At 39.4% G+C, this 24,733-nt stretch overlaps 1 protein-coding gene across 9 annotated transcripts in view; it reads right to left on the reverse strand.

Annotated features, from left to right (window-relative positions):
• EYA4 (EYA transcriptional coactivator and phosphatase 4) overlaps positions 1 to 24,733 on the reverse strand; it is a 154,719-nt gene that overhangs the window by 125,105 nt on the left and 4,881 nt on the right. For all 9 annotated transcript variants that reach the window (XM_054195171.1, XM_054195179.1, XM_054195172.1 and 6 more), the window contains exon 2: positions 10,108 to 10,207. In XM_054195171.1, coding sequence (XP_054051146.1) covers positions 10,108 to 10,140 — 33 coding nt within the window. In that variant the 5' untranslated portion in view covers positions 10,141 to 10,207. The remainder of the gene's footprint in view (positions 1 to 10,107; positions 10,208 to 24,733) is intronic.

A 24,733-nucleotide genomic window follows, 5' to 3' on the forward strand; every position in this document is an offset into this window, starting at 1 on the left:
AGAATTTTAACAATACAGTAAGAATCTTTCGATGGGGGTAAAAAAGAGCAAGTAGAGATTTTACTAACTGCCTGGGAGCCACTGTGAGGATGACCATTTAGTGAACAAGTTCTTTCCTCCACATAATCCTACCTGGGCTGATAAATGCACAAATCCGATTTATGTATACTCAGTGAAAAGAATGCCCAAAAACAGTTTAAGCACACGTTACTCGCTGCTGGTTTCTGAACTACAATCACAGTTGGACTTTTTTAAAGGAGGAGTTTAGCATCTACGCTGCCGTGTCCAGCAACACGAGGTTCCCAAGCTGTGGGTGTTTACGATGTAAACCTCCAATATGCTCGGGTGCCACCCCAAAGCATCTCAGTACAAAGCCATGAGCAGTCCCACAAGGAAGGTGACTGCATAACAAAATGAATCTTGAAAACCTGGGCTAATTTTTTAACAGCATTGCTAACTGCAACAAGAAAACCATTCTTTTTCATTTCAGAAATGTGAGGTTTGCTTTGACTCCTTCCCTTGTATCCTTTGACTGAATCACATAAGCAAAAATTTCATGTGGCCTAGAACCAAAGACTAAAAATTTAAAGCCAAACACTGTTTCACAGAATCAGGAATGACTAAAGATTTGCACTATAAAAGATATATTTAATAACAGAAATCCCATTAGTCACTGATTTAAAAAAAAAAAAAGAAAAATACTAAAAAGCAAAAATCAGGATCAGTTAACATTCATTCCTCTATATTTAATCTGTGATTCAGATTTAACACTTCAGCTCCACATTGCCTTATCAAATCATATCATATATGCCTCAAAAATTCTATGTCCAGTGTTTTCCAGACCAGAGCCTGTGAGGGCTGAGGACGGGAGGCAGAGCATTAGGGATCAAAATGCACCTTTCTTCCAGGTCCTCTGTATCAGAGACACTCTCCCAAGTACCTTCCCTGCACCCCATCTGCTCGTTGGATGTAGAGCAAAGAGCACACTGAAAATACAGATGAGAATGCCAACCTGCGTACACCTGAGCTTAGCAATGAGTCCAAGCAGGATGCCTGAAGGATTCCAAGGATAAAACCACCACGTTTAGTCACTTTGAAATCTGTTTCACAGCAGAGTCTCTTCCTTTTGATGCTACCGAATTCTAAGCTCAGCAGGTGTTTTCACAAGGACAAAAGTAGACCCCCCCACATACTCTCCACTAGCATTAAAAAAGCATGTCAATTGTCACTAGAAAGTAGTATCTTATAAACTTCTTTCAGAATTTGGTCAGGAAAGCCAAAGTAAGCATAGTAAAGTATTACATTGGTAATACGTATATAATACCATAATACGTAGGGCCTTGTTACACTGATATCGTTATTCCTGTTAAACGATTAAAAAAAAATTACCATACTGTTGCTATTTACTGTAAAGATTTGTTTTTTCTCATGCATACCAGTGACAATTCAGAAGATTCTTGAGAGCTCTGTATACAGCTTTTTCTTTCGCTACAGGAAAGCACATTAATCTTTTCAGATTAGAATTTTTGTCAGTCTCAGAAACAGAAAGAAATGTCTTCTCTGCGTATTGCCCAGGTACAGCTCTGTCATCTACTGGTGTCAGCAAAGGAACAGACGTGCGTGAACCAGCAAGTCCTACTGCATTTGAGACTCAGGCTTATTCAAAGGCACCCAGGCAAACCACTAGACTCCTTTTCCCGCTATTTTTTTTCCTCCTTTTTTTTTTTGTTTTTGCTTTAGGCAATGCACCTGGAAAATGGGAAAACCTCTTGATTCCACTGAAACACAAAAATTTTACTGTAGGTGTAAGTGAATTTTCTGCAAAAAAACCTTCAATTTCAGGTACAGGTTCTTAAACACAACAGGACTATAGACCTTTTCACAGTATTTCTCAGCCCTTGTTAGTTGACAAATGACAAACACACAGCTTATTAGTGGCTCTGTTCAACAACATTCTGGCCTGGTTTTGCCTTAAATATCACGAAACCAGTGTCAGCATGCAGTTAACATAGATACAGAAAGAAAGAGAAAGATGATAAACTAGGTCTGTTGCCACATTTAAGAAAAGGCTTGTTCAGTCAGCTCTGGTCTTGGCTGAAACAAATTCAATGTCTCACCTAGAAGGTGCCTTTAGAAGAGTAACACTCCAACACAAAACTCTTGTCTCTCAGCTGCAATGCTGCTCCATGTTCGGGTCGGTGGACCTCCTGAACTAAAGCGTGATGGCTGCTGAAGCCCAAGCACTGGCACGCTGCAGAGCACGCCACCGCAACAATACTCTCATCGTTCATCACCTCTTGCTTTCAGGAGCATGGAGGATCAACCAATCTTCAAACAAATTATTTTACTAATTAATAAATAATAAAATAAGCAACCCAAGTTTTGCATGGTTTCTTCAATGGGATCCTCTGGGATAAGCTGTGCCTTAAGTTATATTACGGCAAAAACTATTTCCATTCACTATAGCCATAACATTTTAACACTTTTAACTTTTCCTGCTGCTAGAGATGTAACCTAATATAAAAGGACAAGGATGTGACTGTGGTTTAATGAGTCTGCATGTGCTCAATGTGTTTAAGACATACTTTATAAAATATGAAATTAGATTCTTCATCCAGTGTCATTTTATTATTTAAAAATGTAACGCTTCTCCCTGTCATTCTTCTCTTTTTTAATAGGAGTTGACTTGCAAGTCAACCACTCAGATACTGAGGTAGGGCTCAGAGAAAAGTTACTACAGGGAGAAAAAAGAAACCATGACTGTTATATGATGCTGAACAAATATTAACCATAACCACAAATCATTCAGAAGTATTTGCTAATAAAATATTTCTGTGCTTTTATTTTGTACTGTATTTCCAAGTCTTTTCCAGAAAAGTATTGAAGCACATGCCTAACGTAAAGCACATGAGAAATCCCATTGATTTCAGTGGGCTTAATCACATCCCTTACGTCCCTCACATTCTTCAGCACACTGCCACATCTGGACTTTTTACAATAATCAAATGAGAATAAACCAAATACATGTTCAGTGTAATCCATACTTTTCACGTGAAAATATAGACATAGTCATTTAATAGACAGGAAAGCACCAGGCTTTTAGCCTCACGAAATGAAAAGGCTAGAGAAGATTGGTTCACTATCATATTGTCAAATATTTTATGCGCATTATAAAACTCTGGCCTCTTTTTACTGAAGAAGAAAGTGTTTCTGGATGTGTTAACATCACCTGGACACTGTCAAAATCAGAAACCTAAGCTGATGTACAATCACTGTCCTACAGAAATTATTGTATTTTCATTTTGCATTCACAGATAGGACTGACATGGACATCCTTGGAAATTTTGTGAGTAACTCTAAGTCAAAATAAAACATTAAGATTAAAATTATAGCACTTATAAATTTGGCATTTTAAATGCTTGAACAAGTATCATATCTTACAAGCAAAATCCATCTGCAGTGCTTGAAATGTGTCTGTCAGATTCTGATGATTTAACATAAAGAAGTATCATTTATAAGGACAGGCAATATCTTTTATTAGACTGGCTCATATGTTCCAAATCTTACGTATACATGCATATATACAAACCTTTTCTTAGGTGAATAAGCCCTTGTTGAAGCTCCAAAGAAGATCTACATTGGCCCAGTTTTCAGGCCCCAAAAAGAAGATTTTGTACCGACAAGGTTTTTCCTTTTTTTTTTTTTTTCTAGTGGTATTATCTGTTATAACAAAATAGAAGTTGCCTCTGATATTGCTATAGCATCAGAGCTATAACATCACTGTTAATAGAAAATTCCATGCTCCAGGAACCCTGGAGCCATCTGTGCAGAAGGCAGTATCTACCTTGAGGGAGGTTCATGTAGCTTATGAAGTAGCAATTTTCCCAACTAGCTTTATCCCTATAGTTCCAGTCTGGGGCCTCTTTGGAGCCAGGAATACCAGTCATAGCAAACTATATAGTATCTATGTGTCAGTCCTTGTCAGCACTCCAAGGACGGGATGTGACAACAGAACGTATTTCTTTTATTGGTTCCCCTTGTTATTAAACACAACTCATACAACGCCTTTCCATTTAAACCTTTGATACTGACTTAGTAACATCTTCCAGGAGACAGGTGGAGAGCTGAACCAGAGGAGACGTGACAGTGCCGATGACAGGAACGTTTCCATTTGTTTGCCAGCCCTCTTCACACCTCGCCTTGCAAGGTTACAAGCCATCAACGTTATTCTGTCACATCCTCTTGGATATTTTTTTGAAGAGACAGTCTATTTAGCTTTTAAAGAAAAGTGCTTTGAAATCATACTTTTAATTATTTCAGAAAGAAATGCACGTTTCTATTATGTGTATATCAACAGTGAACATTTGTTATCTTTGACCAATGCCAAACTGTATTTCTCCAATCATATGCGATTCATATGAAACACATGAAACATCTGAATCAGCTCAGTTTATTCCATGTGTCAAAATGCATTATTATCTGCTTCCGAGTTTTGTCTTATTTGGTCTGTTCCATTTGGTAAATGGGGAAAATAAAACATAGACACAACTACTAATGTCATTTGGAAAAAGCACCTTCAAATTTATCACTGGTGGATTACGGTATAGAAATGACAGAATGCTGAAGCTGTAGAGGGCAAAGTAATAGAAAAACAGCATTTATGTGTTTGCAGAGGTTGTTATGCCATATGTAAAGGTTTACAGCAGGGAGAGAACAACAGGGATGTTTCTGCCTCAAACTTGTGGGAATGTGGAAGATTCAGCCCTGTCAATTTTCTATACTTTCAATTAGATTATAGACAATGGATTATGGTGTTACACTTTATTCTTGATCAACTGTAATTCAAGGCGGGTCATAGTTTCAGATCATCTGTGGCAAGCCATCTCTCTGTGCCAATTTCTCTATCTATAGAAAGGGGGTAATAAAATACCTAAGCAACTCTCAAAAAATGCTCTGAAACATACCTTGGAAAAGACATGCTGGCTTTCTTTTACTTCAACTGACTTCAAGTTATGGCATTTTTCTTCAGTGATTGTTTTTAGTTAAAAGCAAATAGTCACTCATTAAGGCAACTATTTTTTGCTTGCTAAACCCGTAATTTCTTCAGAAGGTGCTCGCTTACTGATACTTAATGTAGTTCACTGATTTCATAACAGTGAAATATTTGCGCATACTGCCAACATTTCATGACCAGCAGCCAGACCAGGCAACTTCCAGAAGTCTCTTTCAACCAGCATCGCCAATTTGACAGGATGAATTGCCTGCAATATTCACACCCTTACAAATACTGATAGCGCAGAGATAAGAACCACAACATGCTACCCCGCAGTACGGAACACTCTTCTAAAGCACGACTGACATTTAAAACCTGGGTAAAAAGAGTTTAAACTGGTTTTCATTTCATTGAAAGGATCTCTGTCCCGAGCCCAGCGCTGGGGGTCCCCGGGGTGAGGAGGGTGCCCAGCCCGGAGTGGGGGCTGCAGGCACCGGGCTGGAGCGACAGGGCAGTACCCGCACCCGAAAACTGATCTGCGAGGGGATCACATCTGACACCTTCACATGTTAAAACAACACAAAAACGGGGGAAACAACACTGTCCGGAAAGGTTGCCAGGTTGCCCAGCTGCAAGTAGGGCATAAATGCAAGTAACAGATATCACAGTCTGTATAATCTGATGAAAAAAAAACAAACAAGAAGAACTTACCCAAGGCACAATGGAAATGATTGTCCGAACGTCACAAAAATGAAAAACCTGTTCATTCAGGTTTAGCCTCACATCTGCTAGTGTCCTGTCCTACAGCACTGCAATCTATTGTTTAATTCTAGGTTAAAATGGAGTAATCTAAATATGCACGCTGTTATATAAAAGGGCCAGGGGATGAAATTACACCAGTTTCTAATAAGGCCCTTTGAAACCCTAAACTAGCAAGTTAGCAGCCAAATTATTTTTCGTCTACTAATACAGATTGAACAGCAAATAATGACTAGAAGAAGATAAAGAGTGTAAATCATCTGTAGTTCTCAAACTCCTATGTTTGCTTGCTATAGCAAGGCACAACAGAGGACTATTTAGGTGCTAAACATTTATCATTTTATTAAGCATCTCCAAGACCAGTCTTAAAAAAAAGTTTGCCTCCCAATTGCTAGATTCTTCATAAATACAAGATCTGTAAAGTTTCCTTCTCTCCCATTTCAAAACTAAATAGAAGATTTTTTAACATGCATCTTTTGAAAGAGTATTTCTAGTTAGAATTTAGTAAGAAATCAGCATATTTATTCTGAAGGATAGCAATAATAGTAATAGAAAATCTAGCATGTTCCGTTATATTTCCTACTTTTGTTTTATTTAGTGTATATAAAATCTATGGCAATCACAGTTATTAAAATTACATTTTTACCTAGCTACATCTGTCCGTGTAAAAACAATTTATGTGGCTTTAAGTATTCTTCTACTTGATAAATAGCAGCCCGCACATGGTGACAGACATCACACCAGAATATAAAAAGGACCGTTTGGTTATTTTCTTCGACCTGTGAAATACACGTGCTACTATTTTCTTCTGTTTCTTTCAGAATACTCATAAACAAACTTCCTTCCTCTGCACGATGTATTCTGCATCCGAATTGGGAAAGAAAAAGAGAGTCGTGAGCTCTTTAGGACACATACACACACCCCGTCCCCGGAGGGTACCGTACCACTGATGAGCCCCAGCCCGCTCCATGCCGGCATGGAACTCCCTGCAGGAGCTGCAGGAACTCCCTGGATCTCAACCGCACCCGATGGATCCCACCTTCCCCTGTGTCAAGTAGCAACTTGCATTATTTTCTTGCTGATTTTCAAAATATAGCTATTTACTTATGCGGTTGCATGTAAAGCCAGGAAAACCGAAGTGTAATAAACTCCACTCTGATTCCGGCTCTTTTCATCACCGTATAATCTAGATTAAGACTGGATTCCCCCACCTCTGCCAGACAAGACTGGGTGAGAAGGCAAAGGAAAACAAGCACGAGAGATTTCTCAGCACGGAGGCTGAGAAAAAGCTCAGCACGGTACGACAAGCAGGCAAAGAGACTGACTGGTAACCAGCTGGTGCATAAGGATTAAAAAAACTGTAGCGGGGCAAGGAATTTACTACAAATAAAAATAAGGAAAATAAATAAATTAGCAACATAATGCAATAAATGGTGTATCTATTACAGCTAATCAAGCTGGCATCTCAGAAAACACAGCAGCTGCTCAATTCAGTCAAATGCGATTCTTTAGAGGCTCAGAGAACAGGGGTGCACTTCCATTTCTGAAGCAGCATGTGGTCATGCAGTCACTGCTCTGAAACCAAAGTGGAAGAGTTTATTTCTTGTATGGCAACAGAGATGCTGTGGAACTGCTCATAACTATGATCATATTGGTTTCACCTGGCTGTGATATAGTTTAAGGACAGGAATCATAGAACCAATCATTTCTTATTAGTGTATTTTAAAAGAATATAAGACAGAGTAAACAAAAAACTCGAGTTAGAACAATAGTAGGGATCTCAGTCTTACAGAGAAGACTGTCATAATAAAAACTACACTATAGTCCATCATACTTCATGGGATGACCTACTTGCAGATATTAGCATCATTTCTTTTCTTTTAAAATAAAACTTGAAAACTAACCTTGTTAACTAACCCAAGTAAATGTGCCTGGCCTCCTTTCCCAAGGATGAAAGGCTCTTAGACCACCCAGGGAAATGAATTCAGTAAAGGAATCTCTCTATTCAGAAAACTCCACTGTCCATCAAACACATTCTCCAACAGCAAGCACCTTCTAGCCCATCTCGGTTGCAGAGACAGGCAGACTTTCAAATAACCAAGGACTAGAATATTCGGGGCAAGGTGCCAGCGCAAGTCTGAGCACAGGTCTCGCATTCATGCTTATTCACACAATCTAATACACTCGCAGCAGTGGCTAGATCCTTTGGCTCCTTGAATTTCCATGATCTAAATCTTATGCACCCAGCTCCCAGAGAGGAATCCTGAAGCCAGAATTAAGTACGTAGGCTCCCTGAACACATCAAGAACCAGAAATCCTGCACGATGAGCAGAAATTGCCTAGGGCTAACCAGTGCAAAACACATTAACCACTACAAAACACCAGGGCAGGACAAGCAGAAGGGCTGTAGGATACACATCTGATACTTTCCTAGAGCTTAAACCACTAAAGCCTCAGCTAGAGAACGCCCCCTTCTACCTGGGATCTCTAGCCCACAGTCCTGCCCTGTAGCTTTTAAAGGAATAAGCCAGAAACACTATCTTATTTTTTAAAACTTGGCTGTGAGAGGAGTTTAACAATGGTATAATACTGAAGAGACTTTTGGAGTGGGGAAATGAAGGTCCAGTATCTGCTCTAGGCAGATGGGCTTCACTCCACTATTCCTTTTCCCAGGACAGTGCCCAACACCTGGGCGAGACCTTAGTCTGGGTACACACCTGGATGACGGGAGTGATGAAAGGGGCCTCTTCCCACCCATTACATTGAAGTTCTGACACCGTTCAGCAAAGAGTAAGAAGAATAAACTCTTGTGTTGCATCTCAGTTTTCTGTGATGCTAACAACAGTGTAAGGACAGCAAATCCTAGGCACAGATTTCACCTCACTTTGTAATCTGCAAGACTGGTTCTCATAAAGCTATGTAGTAACTATGAAAAATACTACAGAAATTAACTACAATAAGGCAGTAAAGTGGCTACTAAAGTATGCATTTATCAGGCATCCAGTGGTGCAAGAACATTTTAACTACTACGAAAACACATTTTTGTACTAAGCTAAACTGGCTCATCTACTTCCTATTAATAACCATACTATGAATACCGCACAGAATAATTGTTTCACAGACTGTGAGAGAAGAACTTATGTTTAATCTTTTATGACCTTTATAAAACTTTATTAAATTATGAAGCCATCTAGCTTTTACATGCTCTAAAGTTTTGGTTGGGAACAGTTTAAATACATAAATACGTGCAGCTGTCCCAAATAGTGCCACCACGGTTACTTAAGACACCGTTAAGGCTTTCCAGTTCTGTACCATTTTAAATCAGCAATAAAACTCTAGTCCAAGATAAAGTCTCCGATAGGAACTATCCAGTCAGGAGCAAAGTACTTCTTATTAAAGTAAATTACTGACATTTTAAAAATACATGCAAGCTCTTCTCAGTTCCTTGCAATTGTGTTACGTACTAAAGTCTCTGCTATAAAAAAAGATATTAAAACTAGTTTATTACATGGATAACCTCTTTCAGCATGTCAGAAATAGAAATATGAAATCCCTTTATTGATCTTTGGTACACTGAGCCCAAGCTGAGTCTCGTGGGGATCATGGTACTCACAAAATCTGCCAGTACTGTGACCACTAGAAATTTAGATGTTAAAAACAAAGCCAATACTTTGGATGGCAAGCACAGCCAACTTTCAATTCGATCGGAGCATGCTGCCTCCTCAGAACTGCAGCTTGGTGGTAAGGAAGTCTGGAGACCACATCCTTAAAGGAAAGGAAAAATTAAAAAGGAAAAAGGAGAAAAAATGTCCACCTTGTTGTTCCCAGCTACTTCATCAGTGACCAGGTGAATCTCTCTGACACAGGACAGGGAGATACATGGACAATTCTCACAGTCCCCTTGAAATCCAAGAGAGTCCTGAAACAACTCATGTATGTCATCTGACACAGTCTGACCATCTGAAACTTCTTGTTTGCATTTTTGTTAACTCCTGCTTTGCTAAAAACTTACAGACTATGGATATACATTTTGATACAATTATTTGAACAAGGCGTACCACTGTGCAAGTTTTTAAGATTTTATTCTTCCAGTGTACCTTAATTCTATCCATCAGCCCTCCAACAATTCTAGTTCTGCAAAATCCTATAGTACTATGATCTTTTACCTTCAATGGGTAAAAAAGAAGATTAAAACCACTTATTTCATGTACGAACTAAGAAAAGTTTTGAATCTAAAAGTTCAGAAGCTTTCCCCAGATCTTGCTATAATTCTCAAATCCTAAATCAAATCCCTTCACACACAACATGAACAGAGTTGAATTTATTTCATTCCGTTTAGCAACATTTGTACTTACTGACTGTTCACTTAGATCCTGAGAGTCTTCCATGGAGGTTATTCACCTTTCTTTCCCCACAAGCAGAAATTATCTTCCCTTCAATTTACAGCTCAGTAGTCTAAATTAAAGAGAAGAGAGAAAATTAACATGTTATTCCGTGGTCGTCACTTCTCAGGCAAATCTGCAATAAACGAACACCCTAAACTGAGGCTGTGGTTCCACTAAAGTCTGCAGCAAAGTTCCCATTGACTTCTGTGTAGCCCTATTTCATATAAAATGTTTCAACGCCTCCAGTAATATTTTGGGAAGCTATCTAAAACACACCAGCAGAAACAGGAACACATTTAAATAATAACTCTTCCACTCCTGCAAGAAAAAATAGTTGAGAAAACAAACCAATAAAAAAGCTAAAATGTTTAATACGGGCAGCTGTTTAAGTAGACAACAAAAGATAACCCTTGAGAGAACATATTAGAAAGACAATTATGGAACACTGAACAAAACTGCTTAATACACTTTTAATGATAACCTCTTAGTCATTAAGTGCCTGGCAGAAAAAGGGTATTATGCAATTATCAGCATGAAGTCCCCTCTCTAAGGTCCATTAAATTCCTTTAGGATTAAATAAAATACACAAAGTGGTTTATAACAAGCAACTCCCTACAAAGTGCCAAACGACAGACATTACCCTAATTATCCACTATGTCTGTGCCTTCTCTCATAGGTGAATCACTCTCATAAAATATTGAGATCTTCAATAAGAAAATTCTATTTTCTAAGAGTTCTGCAGACAATGATTACGGTAACGTTAACTATAAAGCCACACAATTATATTACAATCTCCATTCTCAGAAAAGATCCACTTTGGAGTTATGCAAATTTGCATAATTTAGAACAAAACAAGTGCCGGGGTTATTTCATATATATAATAAGCATAGTAACATTAATCAAAGCTAGTATTACATTCAAAAGAAAAAAAAAATACAAGTATGCAAGCACATAAATTAAGGAACCCAAACAACCTGGATTTGTTTATCAACACTACCTGGATTTGTTTATCAACAAGGCACCCCAAGAAACCATTACCTGGGAGTATGCCCAATAACATAAACATATTATGCATCTTTGTTTTAATTTTTGACCTGCAAGCACTTATACCTCACGCTACCTCCAACCTGCGTAAACGTAACCATTACTTACCCGAGGTTGAACAATGTGTAGCTCCCTTGGCACTTGCAGAACATTTGAAAGGAACCGGAGCTACAAGCCATTGCACCCACATGTCCCCCATCCAGTGCCTTACGTTGCCCTGTGAATACCTCCTCTCTTAGTCTGAAGTGCCTCTTACTTGACATACATCCATTTACTCCCCAAAACGTAACACCCAAAATTTCCTTTGCATTAGGTATTTCCCAGAACATACACACACGCACTTTTACAGCCCCAGTCTACTTTCTCTCCACCCTCACCTTTATTTCCCCTTTTTCCTGCCACAAGATTACACCCCCCCTGTTTTCCCTCCCTAAGTTTCAAAAAGATTTTCATTTGCATTTCATTAATTTTTGCCATGATGGAAGAGACAGAAGGAAAAGACCAATTGCAAGCAAGTCGCATTGCATCTATGTCACCTTATCAGAAAGCTAAAAATAATTCCTGATTTTCAAAATGGCTTCAGTTTTGAGCTCAGAGGGATCCAAGACTTTGCCCATGATGCCTTCACCAAAACAGTAACCACCTCCCTGTTTTTTTGGTCAATGTGGAGCACGCACCCTTGTGTTTGTAAAAGTCTTCTTCAGTCTTTGTCCAATGGAGACAAAAGGGGAAAAAAACTGCTTCTTTAAAACACCCACTACAGGCAAATTTCAGAGAGGAGCCTACCAAGAACAATGGGTATTTTGAGAGAAAGCAGCTCTACATGGCATTTCCTGTGGCAGCCCCTGCCAAAGGCAGCAGTTCCAAACATAAAGGCGAATTTCCACAACTGATCCTAAAATATTCCATGAATAACTTAAACACAAAATCTGCTTTAATTTAATTAAGAGTTTGAAGAGTGTGCATGTTATTGCATTAGTAAGATTGCCTGCGGAAAGAAACAGTCAAGCACCCAACAGTAAAACACGAGATTTCGAACAAATTGTTTGACTAGTTTCTAAGTTTACTGACTGGCTTTCATTCAAACATTAATGCTCTAACTCTGTCTGTCAGTCACTGAAGATGACAGATCCATCACTTTCTGTGGGAAACTCAACTACAACTCAACTACGGAGCCATACCATAACAGACAGCCCCGTATTCATGTTTCTTTCCATATCCATCATGATCCTAACCAAAGCATACTGAAATCAACGGAGGGGTGTCACATTTTTCCTTAAAAAACAAAGCGTATCAATATTTTAAATGCATCCTGACTATGTAAGTCCAACAGGAGTTTTACTATTAAGAACTGCCCATGACCGACCCACAATGTGTGTGTTGTATCCCAAAATTCAGATGGATGTATCCACTGGAACACATCACTGAATATGCCACTTGTATTAGTCACCTTCTAAAAAAGACTGACCCTCAAGAATTTTTTGAACTTACTTTACTGAATTGCAAGACAAAGAGAAGCTTGTTTAATCTTTGCAGAAATACACAATGTGTTAAATATATCCTTTGCACAAACATGCCATATCATACTAGTTTCTAGGGCTCTGTTGTTCAACTTCACACTGCCTCAAAATTCAAATACTCTTACTGGAAATGGAGCTTTTTAAAATAAAATTTAGAATTAATATTTTATCAGTATTCTACCTACCAACAGCTAAATCCTGCAACATTTTGAGGCCAGTTAAAGCGGCTGATTATAACCAACTGCTAACACAATGATTTTTATAATGGCAGTTATGCCAATTGCACTTAGACCAAATCCTTTAGGGTTTAGTTTTATAAATTTGTAAAAGAGGAGAAAAACCATTAGAGAAGTCAGTGATTTAAATAAGACCAACATTACTCCCTAATAAAGATATAAAATTAAAGGATAATAGTAACCTCGTGCTGTTTTATGAGGCAATAATCCAGTTACCAATTCAACCTTGTAGTTTATCCCATCAAGAGAACCAGATTAAAAACAGAGGGAGGGAGGGCACTCTTATCCCTATTATATTGCAAGTGTTTCTAACTGGGTTTAAATATTTTTTAAAACTGTTGTTAAAAGTCTTAAACTCACAGACAAGCCAGAATGAAGAAAAATGCCTGTTTCTGCTCTTGATCCAGTCCTTGCAGATGTGGCTTTAAAACTGATGAAGTGTTTTATGCTCCCAGATAAAAATTTTACCTTTCTAAGAAATGTCTTAATTAGGAGGATTCCTGACTTTCCTCATCAACAAATGCATTTAAATCTAATTTTTTATTTATTTATTTTTATCTGGGGGAATAAAACACTTCATCAAATTTAAACTGCAACTTCCAGGACTCGACCATGAGGAGAAACATGTGTTTCCTCCCAGAGATACACCCATAAGTTTAAAAAAAACAAAACAAAACAAAAAACTACTTGAGGATCTGCTGCATACTGCTTTGTAAATGACTGAAAATGTAAGACATCTAAGACGTGACCGCTCCCCTTGCAATGATTTCTTCAGAAAATTAGGGTTGCAACAATTAAACAACTGACTGAGGCAGTTTCATTTTCTATGGGATTTCTAGTAAGATCCTGTGCTGCAATTTTCACCAGCTCAAGGCAGAATGCGAAGCTTGGGGATCCACAGGTAAAAAAAAGCCTTAAAACACTTGACGTTTCCCAAGAGTATTTCAGAGGCTGCTTCAGGCCCTCCAGTCAGCCAGATGGAGAGATGGGAGTTCCAAGAAGAATCCATCATCTGGAAGAGGAGTTTGGCTATCAGACAAAAATTTTCCTCCCTTTCACTTCAACCCAAAAACTTAGGAAGAAAGTCCCCTCTTGATTCACTAGCAGTTGGTCTTCTTAAATGAAATTATGGGGGGGTGGTCCTCAGTTTCTACCACAACAATTTTTTTTGACATGATAATCCCTTTGGGCACATTGTCAGGTTCTCTTTATTCTGTTTCATCTGAAGAACACCTATTTCTACTGAGGTTCTATCATGGTGATGCTCTGGCAGCACAGTACAGGGGGCCGCAGGATCCCAGTCAAATTTACTATACTGTTTTTTTATGTTTTGAAACACGCTGATAAGAAGCCTAGAGAATAAACAGAAAGGATGCTGCTGTGGTTAACACAATTAATTCATAGCGACAAGGAAGAACTCATTTCTACCACAGCCACAGGTTGAGAGTCAAAATGTTCAGTGAGAAGTGGTGACATCTGAGGCACTGTGAAAGGTTACGCAAGGCAGGTAATGAGAAAATGAACTGCTCTAGAATCAGCGCAAGGAACTAGTGCGTATGCACTGCAGTCTCACTAAATTAGATGATTTCATACTAGTTGTTTCCCATGACACCCTTTTCTTTGAAGGAGCAGGAGAGAGGGTACGGGCAGTAACAAACGGGCACCGCCTAACATTCAATCTTTTCTTACTTAGGAAAACTTTCTTCTAGTTGTCTGCATGCATATCACATGGAGTCTCATGTGAAAAAGATAAAATATAACCTGAATTAAAAGTAAAGGAAACCAAATGCAGATATATTAGAATTTCAACTTAGCCTGTATCTACAGTCCAAAACTGTATCTTGGGTGGTAAAAGCATACTGCTTTCTCAGTCCCTAATTGTATCATATTTGGAAAAGAAGAAAGATCCATGCCCCAGCTAAGGAATGAGATTGATGTGCTTTATAACCTAGCTTTCTTCAAAACTCAAGTGAAACTACTAGCAGGCAAGTCAATAAGAAAAACATACGAATTTAACACTTTTAAAATAAAAATAAAAAAATAATTGTAAGGCTTTCTAGAAACAGGAGATCACTGTCTGTGCTTTGTCAGAAAAAGAAGACGTCAGCTTTCTAATATTGTAAGGCAAAATGAAAACTCACCTCTCAACATAATCTCAGAAAAGCTATTGCTTGATATATTTCTAACTGATTTTAGAACTAATTTAAATTTATATGCATTTATATTAACTAATTTCTAGCCTCACTGGCTTTTGTGTTTTCTTACACAAATGCTGTATTTTCTTGAAAGGAATGTCAACCCTAATAAAAACAATCTTCCTTTAGTGGAAAAAACTCTTAAGAAACATTATCATCTATATCTAACTTCAAGGGAGAGCAAATGACTAACAAATTTTAAATACCATAAACATCGTAAACAGTTAAAAAGGCAAGCAAAGCCATCCTGACAGCATGACCTAGTCAGGGACACGTACTGCTTTCCTGAGGAAAACTGGCAGGTGAAGAGAAAGCATGCAGATTGTTTTTTAATTTCTTTTTAGCTCTCAATTTTTGCTTTTTGGATTCCTTTTAATCAGAAGGATTCTTGCAGGAAGTAGAAGTGGCTTGGGAATCTTGCATGCCTCTTTAGGCTTAGCTGAGGTAACTGTTCTCCACCTCCTGATACGAAGGAGAATGAAATAAGCCTCTTGAAAAACTCATATTTCATTGTAGACTCAAATCTTGCTCCACAGTCTAGAGAATTCAGGGAAATATGGAATGTCTGTCTTTCCCTTCCTCCTCTCCTTTCTTCCTCAGGCCATCATTTCGAGAGGGGTAGATACGGCTCTCATCGGATCAGTTTGGTTTCAGTCCACTTTCAGCGTGTTCAGGATGGGAATTTTACCCTTAGAGAAGCGTCAGAGTTTTCTGGAACTCTTTGTAGCACACCGGGGACCCACTTCTCCGTCTGTTAGTGGCCTCCAAAACGCTGAGCTCCTTCCTTACCCGGCGCCCGGGGTGCGTGGCCGGGAGGCACGGCGTGCCCGCCACCCGCCCGCTGCCGCCCGCTCTGGCGGTGAGCACGGCCAGCGGCCCCTGCTGGCGGGAAACCAGCCGCGCGGGGTTCCGTGGCCCGCCCGGCACCTGCCTGCGGCAGCTGGCACTCGCAGATGGATTGCTTACATAGAGAAGACGCGATTTTGAATTGCATCAATATTTTGAATTGTCGGAATTACTCTAGGAGCTCGTACGGCAACTCACGCAACTTCCGCGGGCGCCTGAGCACGGATGAATTTCCTGCCTGCACCCTGTCCCGCTGCTCCTTTACGGGGACGGAATACGGGAGGAATTCCCAGGGTATGCTGAAAAGCAAACGGACCCAGACGCTCCCTCTATAACAAGAGCCCTTGCCCTGATAGCAAATACTCGGGTGAGAGCGTACCAGACAGACGGAGGGGGCTGCGCAGGGCACCCTTCAGGATCCACTCGGCATTCTCATCCCAGCGCAGTACCCGGCATGGATGTGCATCAGAACATGCATATGTCTAAACTGCATATACAGTATAGATTCCAATGTATATACTGGCTATACAATATCTATTCTAATGTATACAGAGACCATGCTTCTGAAATGAATACGTTTCAAGGTGCAATGTCAGATGTTATTATCACAAAAAAAAAAAAAATAAATTAGTAATTAAAAATAAAATCCTGGTATTCCATCATCAAGACACTGATAACCCCAAAGCTCAGATTCACAAAGATCTACGGTCTGCCTGTTATCCCTGCTGGAGATGAAAGAGCGTTTGTTCCTGGTAATACAGCTCAGCCATTTCCACATCTTGAGACAAAAGAATTATCCATACTGGGTTATCATGTATGTTAAGAACGGGGAAGGGGTCTTCAATACCCATCAGGTGTTTATAGTTCTGTGCTTATCTAGTTTCCTTTTACCTTCTCCCTCCCCTGAAAAATTACACACCTATAACTGGGACATAATTAGTTATTTCCATCTTCCCTTCTGAGCATGTGAATTCATGCCAGACATTAAATATGGCAACGAAAACAGACACAATTCATGCCACCAAACTGTAATACACTGAAAATCTCACAGAATTCAAGCCTAATTGTCTTTTGTGCCAGTCACTATACATTTGTTACACAGAGTCTTGCAAATTCTGCATGGTCTTTGGTGAACACCTGTATATCTGTAGGTTTAGTGCAGTTTGCTTCCTCGAACTGCGTTTCCTGAAGGGTGGCATTGCTTGTGTGGTGCTTGTGGACATTTTATTCAGGAAAAATTAAGATGATATTCCCACTCTGCATCGGGTACTTCTAACTTAGAAACAAGTCGCACCACCCCAAAACCATTTGGTACCAGGCAAAAGCAGGCAGCAAGACAAAAAAGCAGAGCAACACAGATCATGAGGTCTCTGCATCGGTTAGGTACGTACACCAGGTAAGAAACAGAAGGGGTCTGCGACAAGAGATGTGCCTGCTGTCCCATTATCATCATACAACAAAACAAGCGGGAAAACAGGAAAACAGAAAGATTTCTTAGAAAACTGTAAACAACTGCAAGCACTGTATCTCACTGACTTCAGGTAAAATAATACTTCAATGTAGCATTTAGCTCTCTTGCAAAACCGGCTCCCAATTTTACAGGTACCCAAATATGTCTAAAACCGACTCCCCTCCTCTTCCTACCACTCTCCTCCCATACCTGTGCAACAAACAAGAAAGATTAGCTTTAAGAATTTCAGCGTACAGAATTATAACCTCAGCAAATCCTCCCTTATCCTAACATTGCGCAATACGCCGTGAAATTGCCGAGATTGAAACCAGAGCTGCAAATCCACCGATGCTTGGGGGCTTCCCAACTGTGAGAGACCTCTCCACTCACGCTTAGATAAGGCATGCAGCTACACAGACCTCTTCTGACTCATTCCAGATTAATCAATTACAGATTATTCCAGCCAGAAATAAATAAAACAAATGCCGAGACTGTTTCTGGCTTGGATTTGTAAACAAATCTAATCTAGAATCCCACTGTGTCCCCCTAAAAATAAAGGGAAAACGAGTTGCAAAAAAAATTAAACACAGTGTTTTTCAAATTCTTGATTGATCAAACCCATGCAATCCTTACCAAAAAGAAAGACAGTTCCCAGGGGGGAAAAAAAAAGAAAAAAAAAAGAAATAATGTAAAGATGCCACAGATAGAGAAGCATGCTCTTTTAGAATTCTAATAAAAATTTTAGTTTTATTTTCCTATGAGCTGGCCATTTCAATGTTTTGAACAACTAGATTTTTTGGGGGGGAAGGATTTTGGTTTTTACTACATGGCATATTTTCGTTAATTTCTGAGACATTTTCCTTCTCTTTATTGTAGAAAATAGCTGAATACAAACCAAATAAAACATGTCAGTTCTTTATAAACAAGCCACTGAAAACAGAAAGAAAAAGACTATGCTTGGTTAGCTGAAATATTTAGAGACACTGTCAACATGAAAATATTAATTATTTATTATTTTCTCTCCCCAAAAGACATGTCAAGTTTACCTTTCACACATTAAAAAAAAAAAACCAAAACAAACAAGACACCTTGTGAAACAAAAATAATATAAGGTAATAATAAAGGTTATTTCTAAAACAGAAGCCCTACTTATCATTTTAGAATTTAGGCGAACCTAAAAATAAGCACATCCTCTAAGTAAAAGCAAACAGCAGTTTTACAAGGCTGGATAAATCAACCCAAAGAATCCAATCACATGTTAAAAAGAAAGTCGTGAGAGCACAGTATCTATACACCCCATTTGTTTTAAAAAGCCATGCCACAGTTTGAAGAGTGTATTCATGAGGATGAGTATGCAATGATAGTTACTGAAGAAGCCCAAATACTCTCTAAGATTCCTAGAAACACCCTGATGCAGGAGGAAGCTCGTGCCCTTCCTTTTCAGCTGTCAGCCCACCCCTGACCGGCAGCTGCCATTCCTGTTACTGCAAGTGTTTCACATACAGTTCTTGAATGGAACGTTTTGAAATGCCAGAAAGAAATACAAAAATAAAGCCACCGAAAATAAACATGGGTACTTTCGTTCTGGTTTGGCAGGAGAAATGCAACCTTTTTCTTAATTAAAGTTGACAGTAACCCCTAAATACTGCGTTTGAGAAAGGATTCCATTCTCAAGAAATTACTGAACAACGGGAAACATAAAATGTGAATGCAAAACTGTCCCAGAAGAAGGAAGTCCTGCTGGTGCCAGCATGCAGCTGAAGTGGTTTCTGGCACAACGGAAGGACAATTATTGCCCATCAAACCTAACACTGCTGCACCACAGCTATCAAGTTAAACTGAAACCACCAGAACACAACGAATGAAAAATAGCAAAATTCCTATGTGCCACCTTTGGGCAGCGCAAGGAAAACGCTGAAACCCATGTTAGAAGTGCTCTGTAGTCCACATTTTTTTATGCTGCTGATCTTCACAAGAGCTATCTGCACCCACCGCGGTTCCTGGCCCATCAGCAGCCTCCACACGCAACTGAAATGCCGTAAAGTTCATGGAAAAGTTCCCCATCCCACAGGTGAGGCTCTTTTACTAAGAGCCCGCACTAAGCATGCAACACAAAGTCACTGCGAAAAACAGGTATTCACAGATTTTAATTATGACAACTGCTTTGACAACATATCCTTTACCAGATTTCCTTTACCCCATTTAGATATTTATTAGCAGTGATCAAACCATGCTACGTTCTCCTTTGGTAAACCAACATCTGCTCATCCTCTGGAAGACACGTTTTCCAATTGTTTAATTACTCCTCTGATCTTATCTCTGAAACTTCTCCAATTTTTCAAGCTTCCTTTTCAAAGCTAAAAGAGGGCACAGCTTTTCAGTAGTAGCTGCGCCCATACTATCTACACAGGTAATGTAACTACTCCTTTTTTTGGCTCTGATACCATCCTGATCATTTGCTATGGCCTCTAGTTGTTTGGTTGGGTTTTTTTTAAATAAACCGCTGACTTGTAGTGGAGCACCTACTGTCTGCTTCCTCTTAGTTTGCTGAACAAGCCAGACTACTCTTAGCAATCTGCTCTCTTCATTATTTACTCTTCCCTCAGTCTTTGTAGTAGCAGTATTGCTGGCATTACAGTCCTACAACAGAAAGAAATTTTGTAAGAAGAAAGATCTCTTTTGTTAGGTCAGCAATTGATCTACTCAAAGGTATTACCTCTTGTACAACTGACTAATCTTTGTGTCACAGGTAAAATAATAGTTTTTGATTTGATGACAAGCCCCTGAAAAACTCTTTGCAGTACTGTCCTCTTTAAAGACTCATTAACAAGTAAGTACTTTTGAAATCTATGCTTTAGTTTCCTGTTTAATCCATTTCATTTGCGCCAAGTTCATTTGGTATCCTTCAAGTTTATTAATCAAAAACTCACGTCAACTCAAAACCCTTACAGAACTTTATTACATCACTACTCTTATCTCTAGAAATCAAACTTGTACTCACATCAAAAAATAATATTGCTGGTTTGGCATGCTTAAGTGTTCATAAACCCGTGGTGTGGTATAGCATGCATACTTCAGTGTTATATGGGAACAACATACAAAAGGCATTTGGAATGTGATAGCATGTAAGTTAATACTTTGTGACAGTGGAGACTAATCAAAAATAGTTGCCATAAATTGAGCACTTGTCTACAGTGACAGCTAAGCAATGGCCACTTTTCAGAAATTATTCCACATTTTCCCCAGGAATAGTGTTAGACGAATGCAGCCCGTCATGGGTGCTGCAGCCCTCAGCGGTGACATTCTCCTCCTAATGCAGTTACGCTCTGCCTGTCCCCTGTGAGCCCAGCTTTGGGACAGCAGTTGCACAGACCAGGAAAAGTTCTATCATCCGGTATCCCATTTTGAACTCCTGCCTTCCTTTGAGAACATCATGTGGTACCCTCCAAAGGTACCACAACTTTCGCTATTGTTTTAACCTGCTCATATATCTGCAAATCATTTGCAGCGCCTTCAGTTTTAGTTCAAAAAGACCACATCGACAAAACCTTTTGGTTAAATATCAAGGGATCATTTTTGTAGACACTGTTTTCATTCTGAAAAATTCCACCTATCCCGCAGACTTGACCCTGCACTTCAGTTAATAGAGGTGGCAGATTAGGTAACGGAGACTGTGGTTCCGCAGCTATTTCTGCGGCGCCGGTGCCAGGCTCGGCAGCGCGGGTGCTGCCACTCATTCCGACCTTTGCTGTGTTGCCAGCACAGCTGTTTGTGAACCACGGCAAGGAAAGGATCCAGCTTAAACGAGTGGCCAGCAGAGGAGGGGTAAAAGGCTGCTTAAGAAGCACTGCCACCAAATGTGAAAACATAGCTTCGCGCTCTTCCCTCCTCTGCCACAGAAAAGGGATGGACGTAGGAACTTCAGATACAGTTGGTCACACACAGCAGTGGGTCACACACAGCTTACTGCTAATACGGACCAATACACCTAGCAAACTATGTAAAACCAGAGCAAAATCATAGAATCATAGAATGATTAGAGTTGGAAGGGACCTTAAAGATCATCCAGTTCCAACCCCCCTGCCATGGGCAGGGACACCTCCCACTAGATCAGGTTGCTCAAAGCCTCATCCAGCCTGGCCTTGAACACTTCCAGGGATGGGGCATCCACAGCTTCTCTGGGGAACCTGTTCCAGTGTTTCACCACCCTCAGAGTAATGAAATTCTTCCAAATATATAATCTAAATCTCCCCTCTTTCAGTTTAAAACCATTACCCCTCATCCTATTGCTACACTCCCTGATAAGGAGTCCCTCCCCATCTTTCCTGTAGCCCCCTTTAGGTACTGGAAGGCTGCTGTAAGTCCTCCCTGGAGCCTTCTCTTCTCCAGGCTGAACAACCCCAACTCTCTTAGATGGACCTCTTCCTACAGACTTCACCATCAAACTGCTCCAGGCTTAGTCCTGATCTGACACAACCTCTCGAGCTGCAGTTCCAATCCTGGACTTCCTTCAATGCAGATCTAAGCAAGACCCCCAAAAGATGAGTAGTTTCACAACTATCAAGGAGGAACTCCTTCCATTTCATTTGTCTTAAACCAAAAAATCTGACTACTCAGCTAGCCCTTTGAGAAATTAGGCTATAGTTTAATCAGAAAATTGGAAAACAAGTCGAATCGTAGCTAAACAGCTACCAGAAATGACTATGAAACACACCAAATGGCCATTTTAGCTGAAAGACCCTACTCCTCTCCTTGCAGGTGACTCCCAGCCATACTGCTGCACAGTGAGCTCAGCATTCGGACGGTGCTTTGAACACAAAAACTGCTTCCCTGAAAGAGCGATCAACTCAACCAAATTAATACGAACATTACACCAGCTCCTTCTATCACACCAGATTAGAATAAACATAAAAATAGGTGGCTGAGTGGAAAAGTACTTTAATCTTTCCACTTGGAAAACCTACCACAGCTCCAAATCTTGCCTTGGGGTAACCTGAAATTTTTATTTTGGAGACCCTTTCCCAGAATATAATTATTCCATTTGTAAAACCTCTGTACCATTTGGCCTTATTAGTTTCTAGCTCCCCAGTTCTCTGCGTTAAGAAGACCAGAACAGGAACGTGAGGCTGAGGCTGAGTTGCATTGCTAGAACTTGGCAGAAGAAACGTGCATAAACTGCCTGAGCTGTGCCTGGTTTTCTGAAACCACGTCTACGCTGGGAGACTCAGGAGAGCTGGAAGAAAGACCTCACATATAGCATGATGTCAGGATGCATAAACAGGGGTGTAGAGAGGCTGGTGTAGCTTCTCTCACTTGGGAGTAAGGTGAACTTCATTTTCTGTGATTCTCTGCAAATATACTACAGTAAATAAAAAGGAACATCCAAGTAGGATTTAACAAGGGAAACGGACTTCACACTTTTCACTGAATAGGCTTGGCGCTCATGACGTGTCCCTGAGTAAACCCAAGGCGAATATTCACTCCTATGAGCAACAAAGTTGCCTGAAAGGAATTAAAAGTACATGGACAGTTAACAATATTTCTAACGGCATCATTTTTAGGAATGCATTTCTGCAGTCATTTATAAAGTGCTGTAAAAAATAAAAAGATATATTCTAACACAGGAGTATGAAAACATCTTAAAGTGGAAGAAAACATGAATATATGATTTGGAGATTTATATTTCACTTTCCTTTGTTTTTTTCTAAGTATTGCAGGATCACTCCTCTGTGCATGTGATCTCACACATATAAAATATCCTCAATACCCCCCCCCCAAAAAACAGACTGCACTAAGAATAGAGGACTAGATACTCATCTGGCATAATGTGAGACCACTCCAGTAATTTCAACATTCCTACTCCAATTTGCAACAGCTAAGGATCTGGCACAAAACATCAAGCTAAGTTTCCAATTACCTCATGCACCAGCATTGATTTCAATAGTTACATACACATAGTCATACAGGAGAATTATTTGAGAAGTTGCAAACTCAGCTCTGTATTTCTTTTACTTTTGTGGTTTAAATCAGACCCTCCATGGTATTTTAATGTAGGTTTTGTGGTTTAATTATATACGTGTCAACAGCAGAATACATACTTGCTGCATCTACCCAATTAAAAAAAAAAAAGGCAGCAGTAATTTTTTATACTGCTGACAATGTCAACTTATACTGGGTCATGTCACAATAGTAATAAATTTTAACGTTGCCAAAAATCTATTACATATGAACTTAAAAATGTAAGTAAAAAGTTATCGACTATATGAAAATTAGTCTTCTACATGTGGATATTTTGCAGGTTGCCTTGGAAGGTCTTTTCACAATTTGCTGCTCGAAATTAGTATAATTGTATATATAGTTCAGCCACAATAGGAGGCTACCCTGGTGTAAAGACACAGTATTCACTCAGCCCAGACAGACTCAGCTCTTCAGAGACAGCACTTAAATTACATACAATTAAACAGCCCTACACACAGTCCTGCAACATTACTCACTACGCTGTACTTCTATGGACAGCTGCTTAATGAAAAATTGCCATAATTTTATTTATTTCTTTTAATTCTAGGAAAGGGTCACAGACCCCCAAAAGAATTTTAGCACAGAAAACCTTCAAAATCCTGCTTTTCAAATCCATGGCAACTGCAGTCTAAATCAGAGTTTAGCGTTCAGTACCTGAGCCTAATAGCTTAAGACCGAATATATCCTAGTCTCGCTGGTATAGGGACCTCCAAAAGTTCTGAAGAGAATCACTCCCCATTATAATCTTCCCTTATCGTGAAGAAATTTTAAACAAATTGAAAATAAAATGCTTAAACTTTAGTATTCCTCAGACAGCCGTTAGCATTTGACATTGTGCTCAAAAGTCTGACAGCTAGCCTGTATACAGTCTTGTGAATGAGACTGCCCAGTGATGCATTTTGATATAGGATAATCAATCATCAAAGTAATTTTACTGTTTAACATTAAAGCAAAAGGCAGGCCAGCTATTTGACACACTTCTCAGGCTTAGAGACAAAAAGAAGAAACTGCTTTAAAATAGTTTTCACCAGGGTCCCGTATTACAGGCATCCCAAAAGGAATCCTTCTGGCAGTATTACAACCTGGACTAAAAATGTAAGTTTTATTGCCTTTTCAAGTAAATTTTATTCTTTACTTGACAGATAAGCACTCTTCACATCTGAGCTTTCGCACTGCAAAGTGCATCCAAGTTCCTTTAAGCACTTCTGATTTAATGACAGATTTAATAACATTGCAACACAGAAGTATGGACTTGGCCAAAAAAATTATTTCATAAAAATTTGATTT

Source organism: Rissa tridactyla, chromosome 3, assembly GCF_028500815.1.
Source record: "Rissa tridactyla isolate bRisTri1 chromosome 3, bRisTri1.patW.cur.20221130, whole genome shotgun sequence".
NCBI classification, from domain to species: Eukaryota; Metazoa; Chordata; class Aves; order Charadriiformes; family Laridae; genus Rissa; species Rissa tridactyla.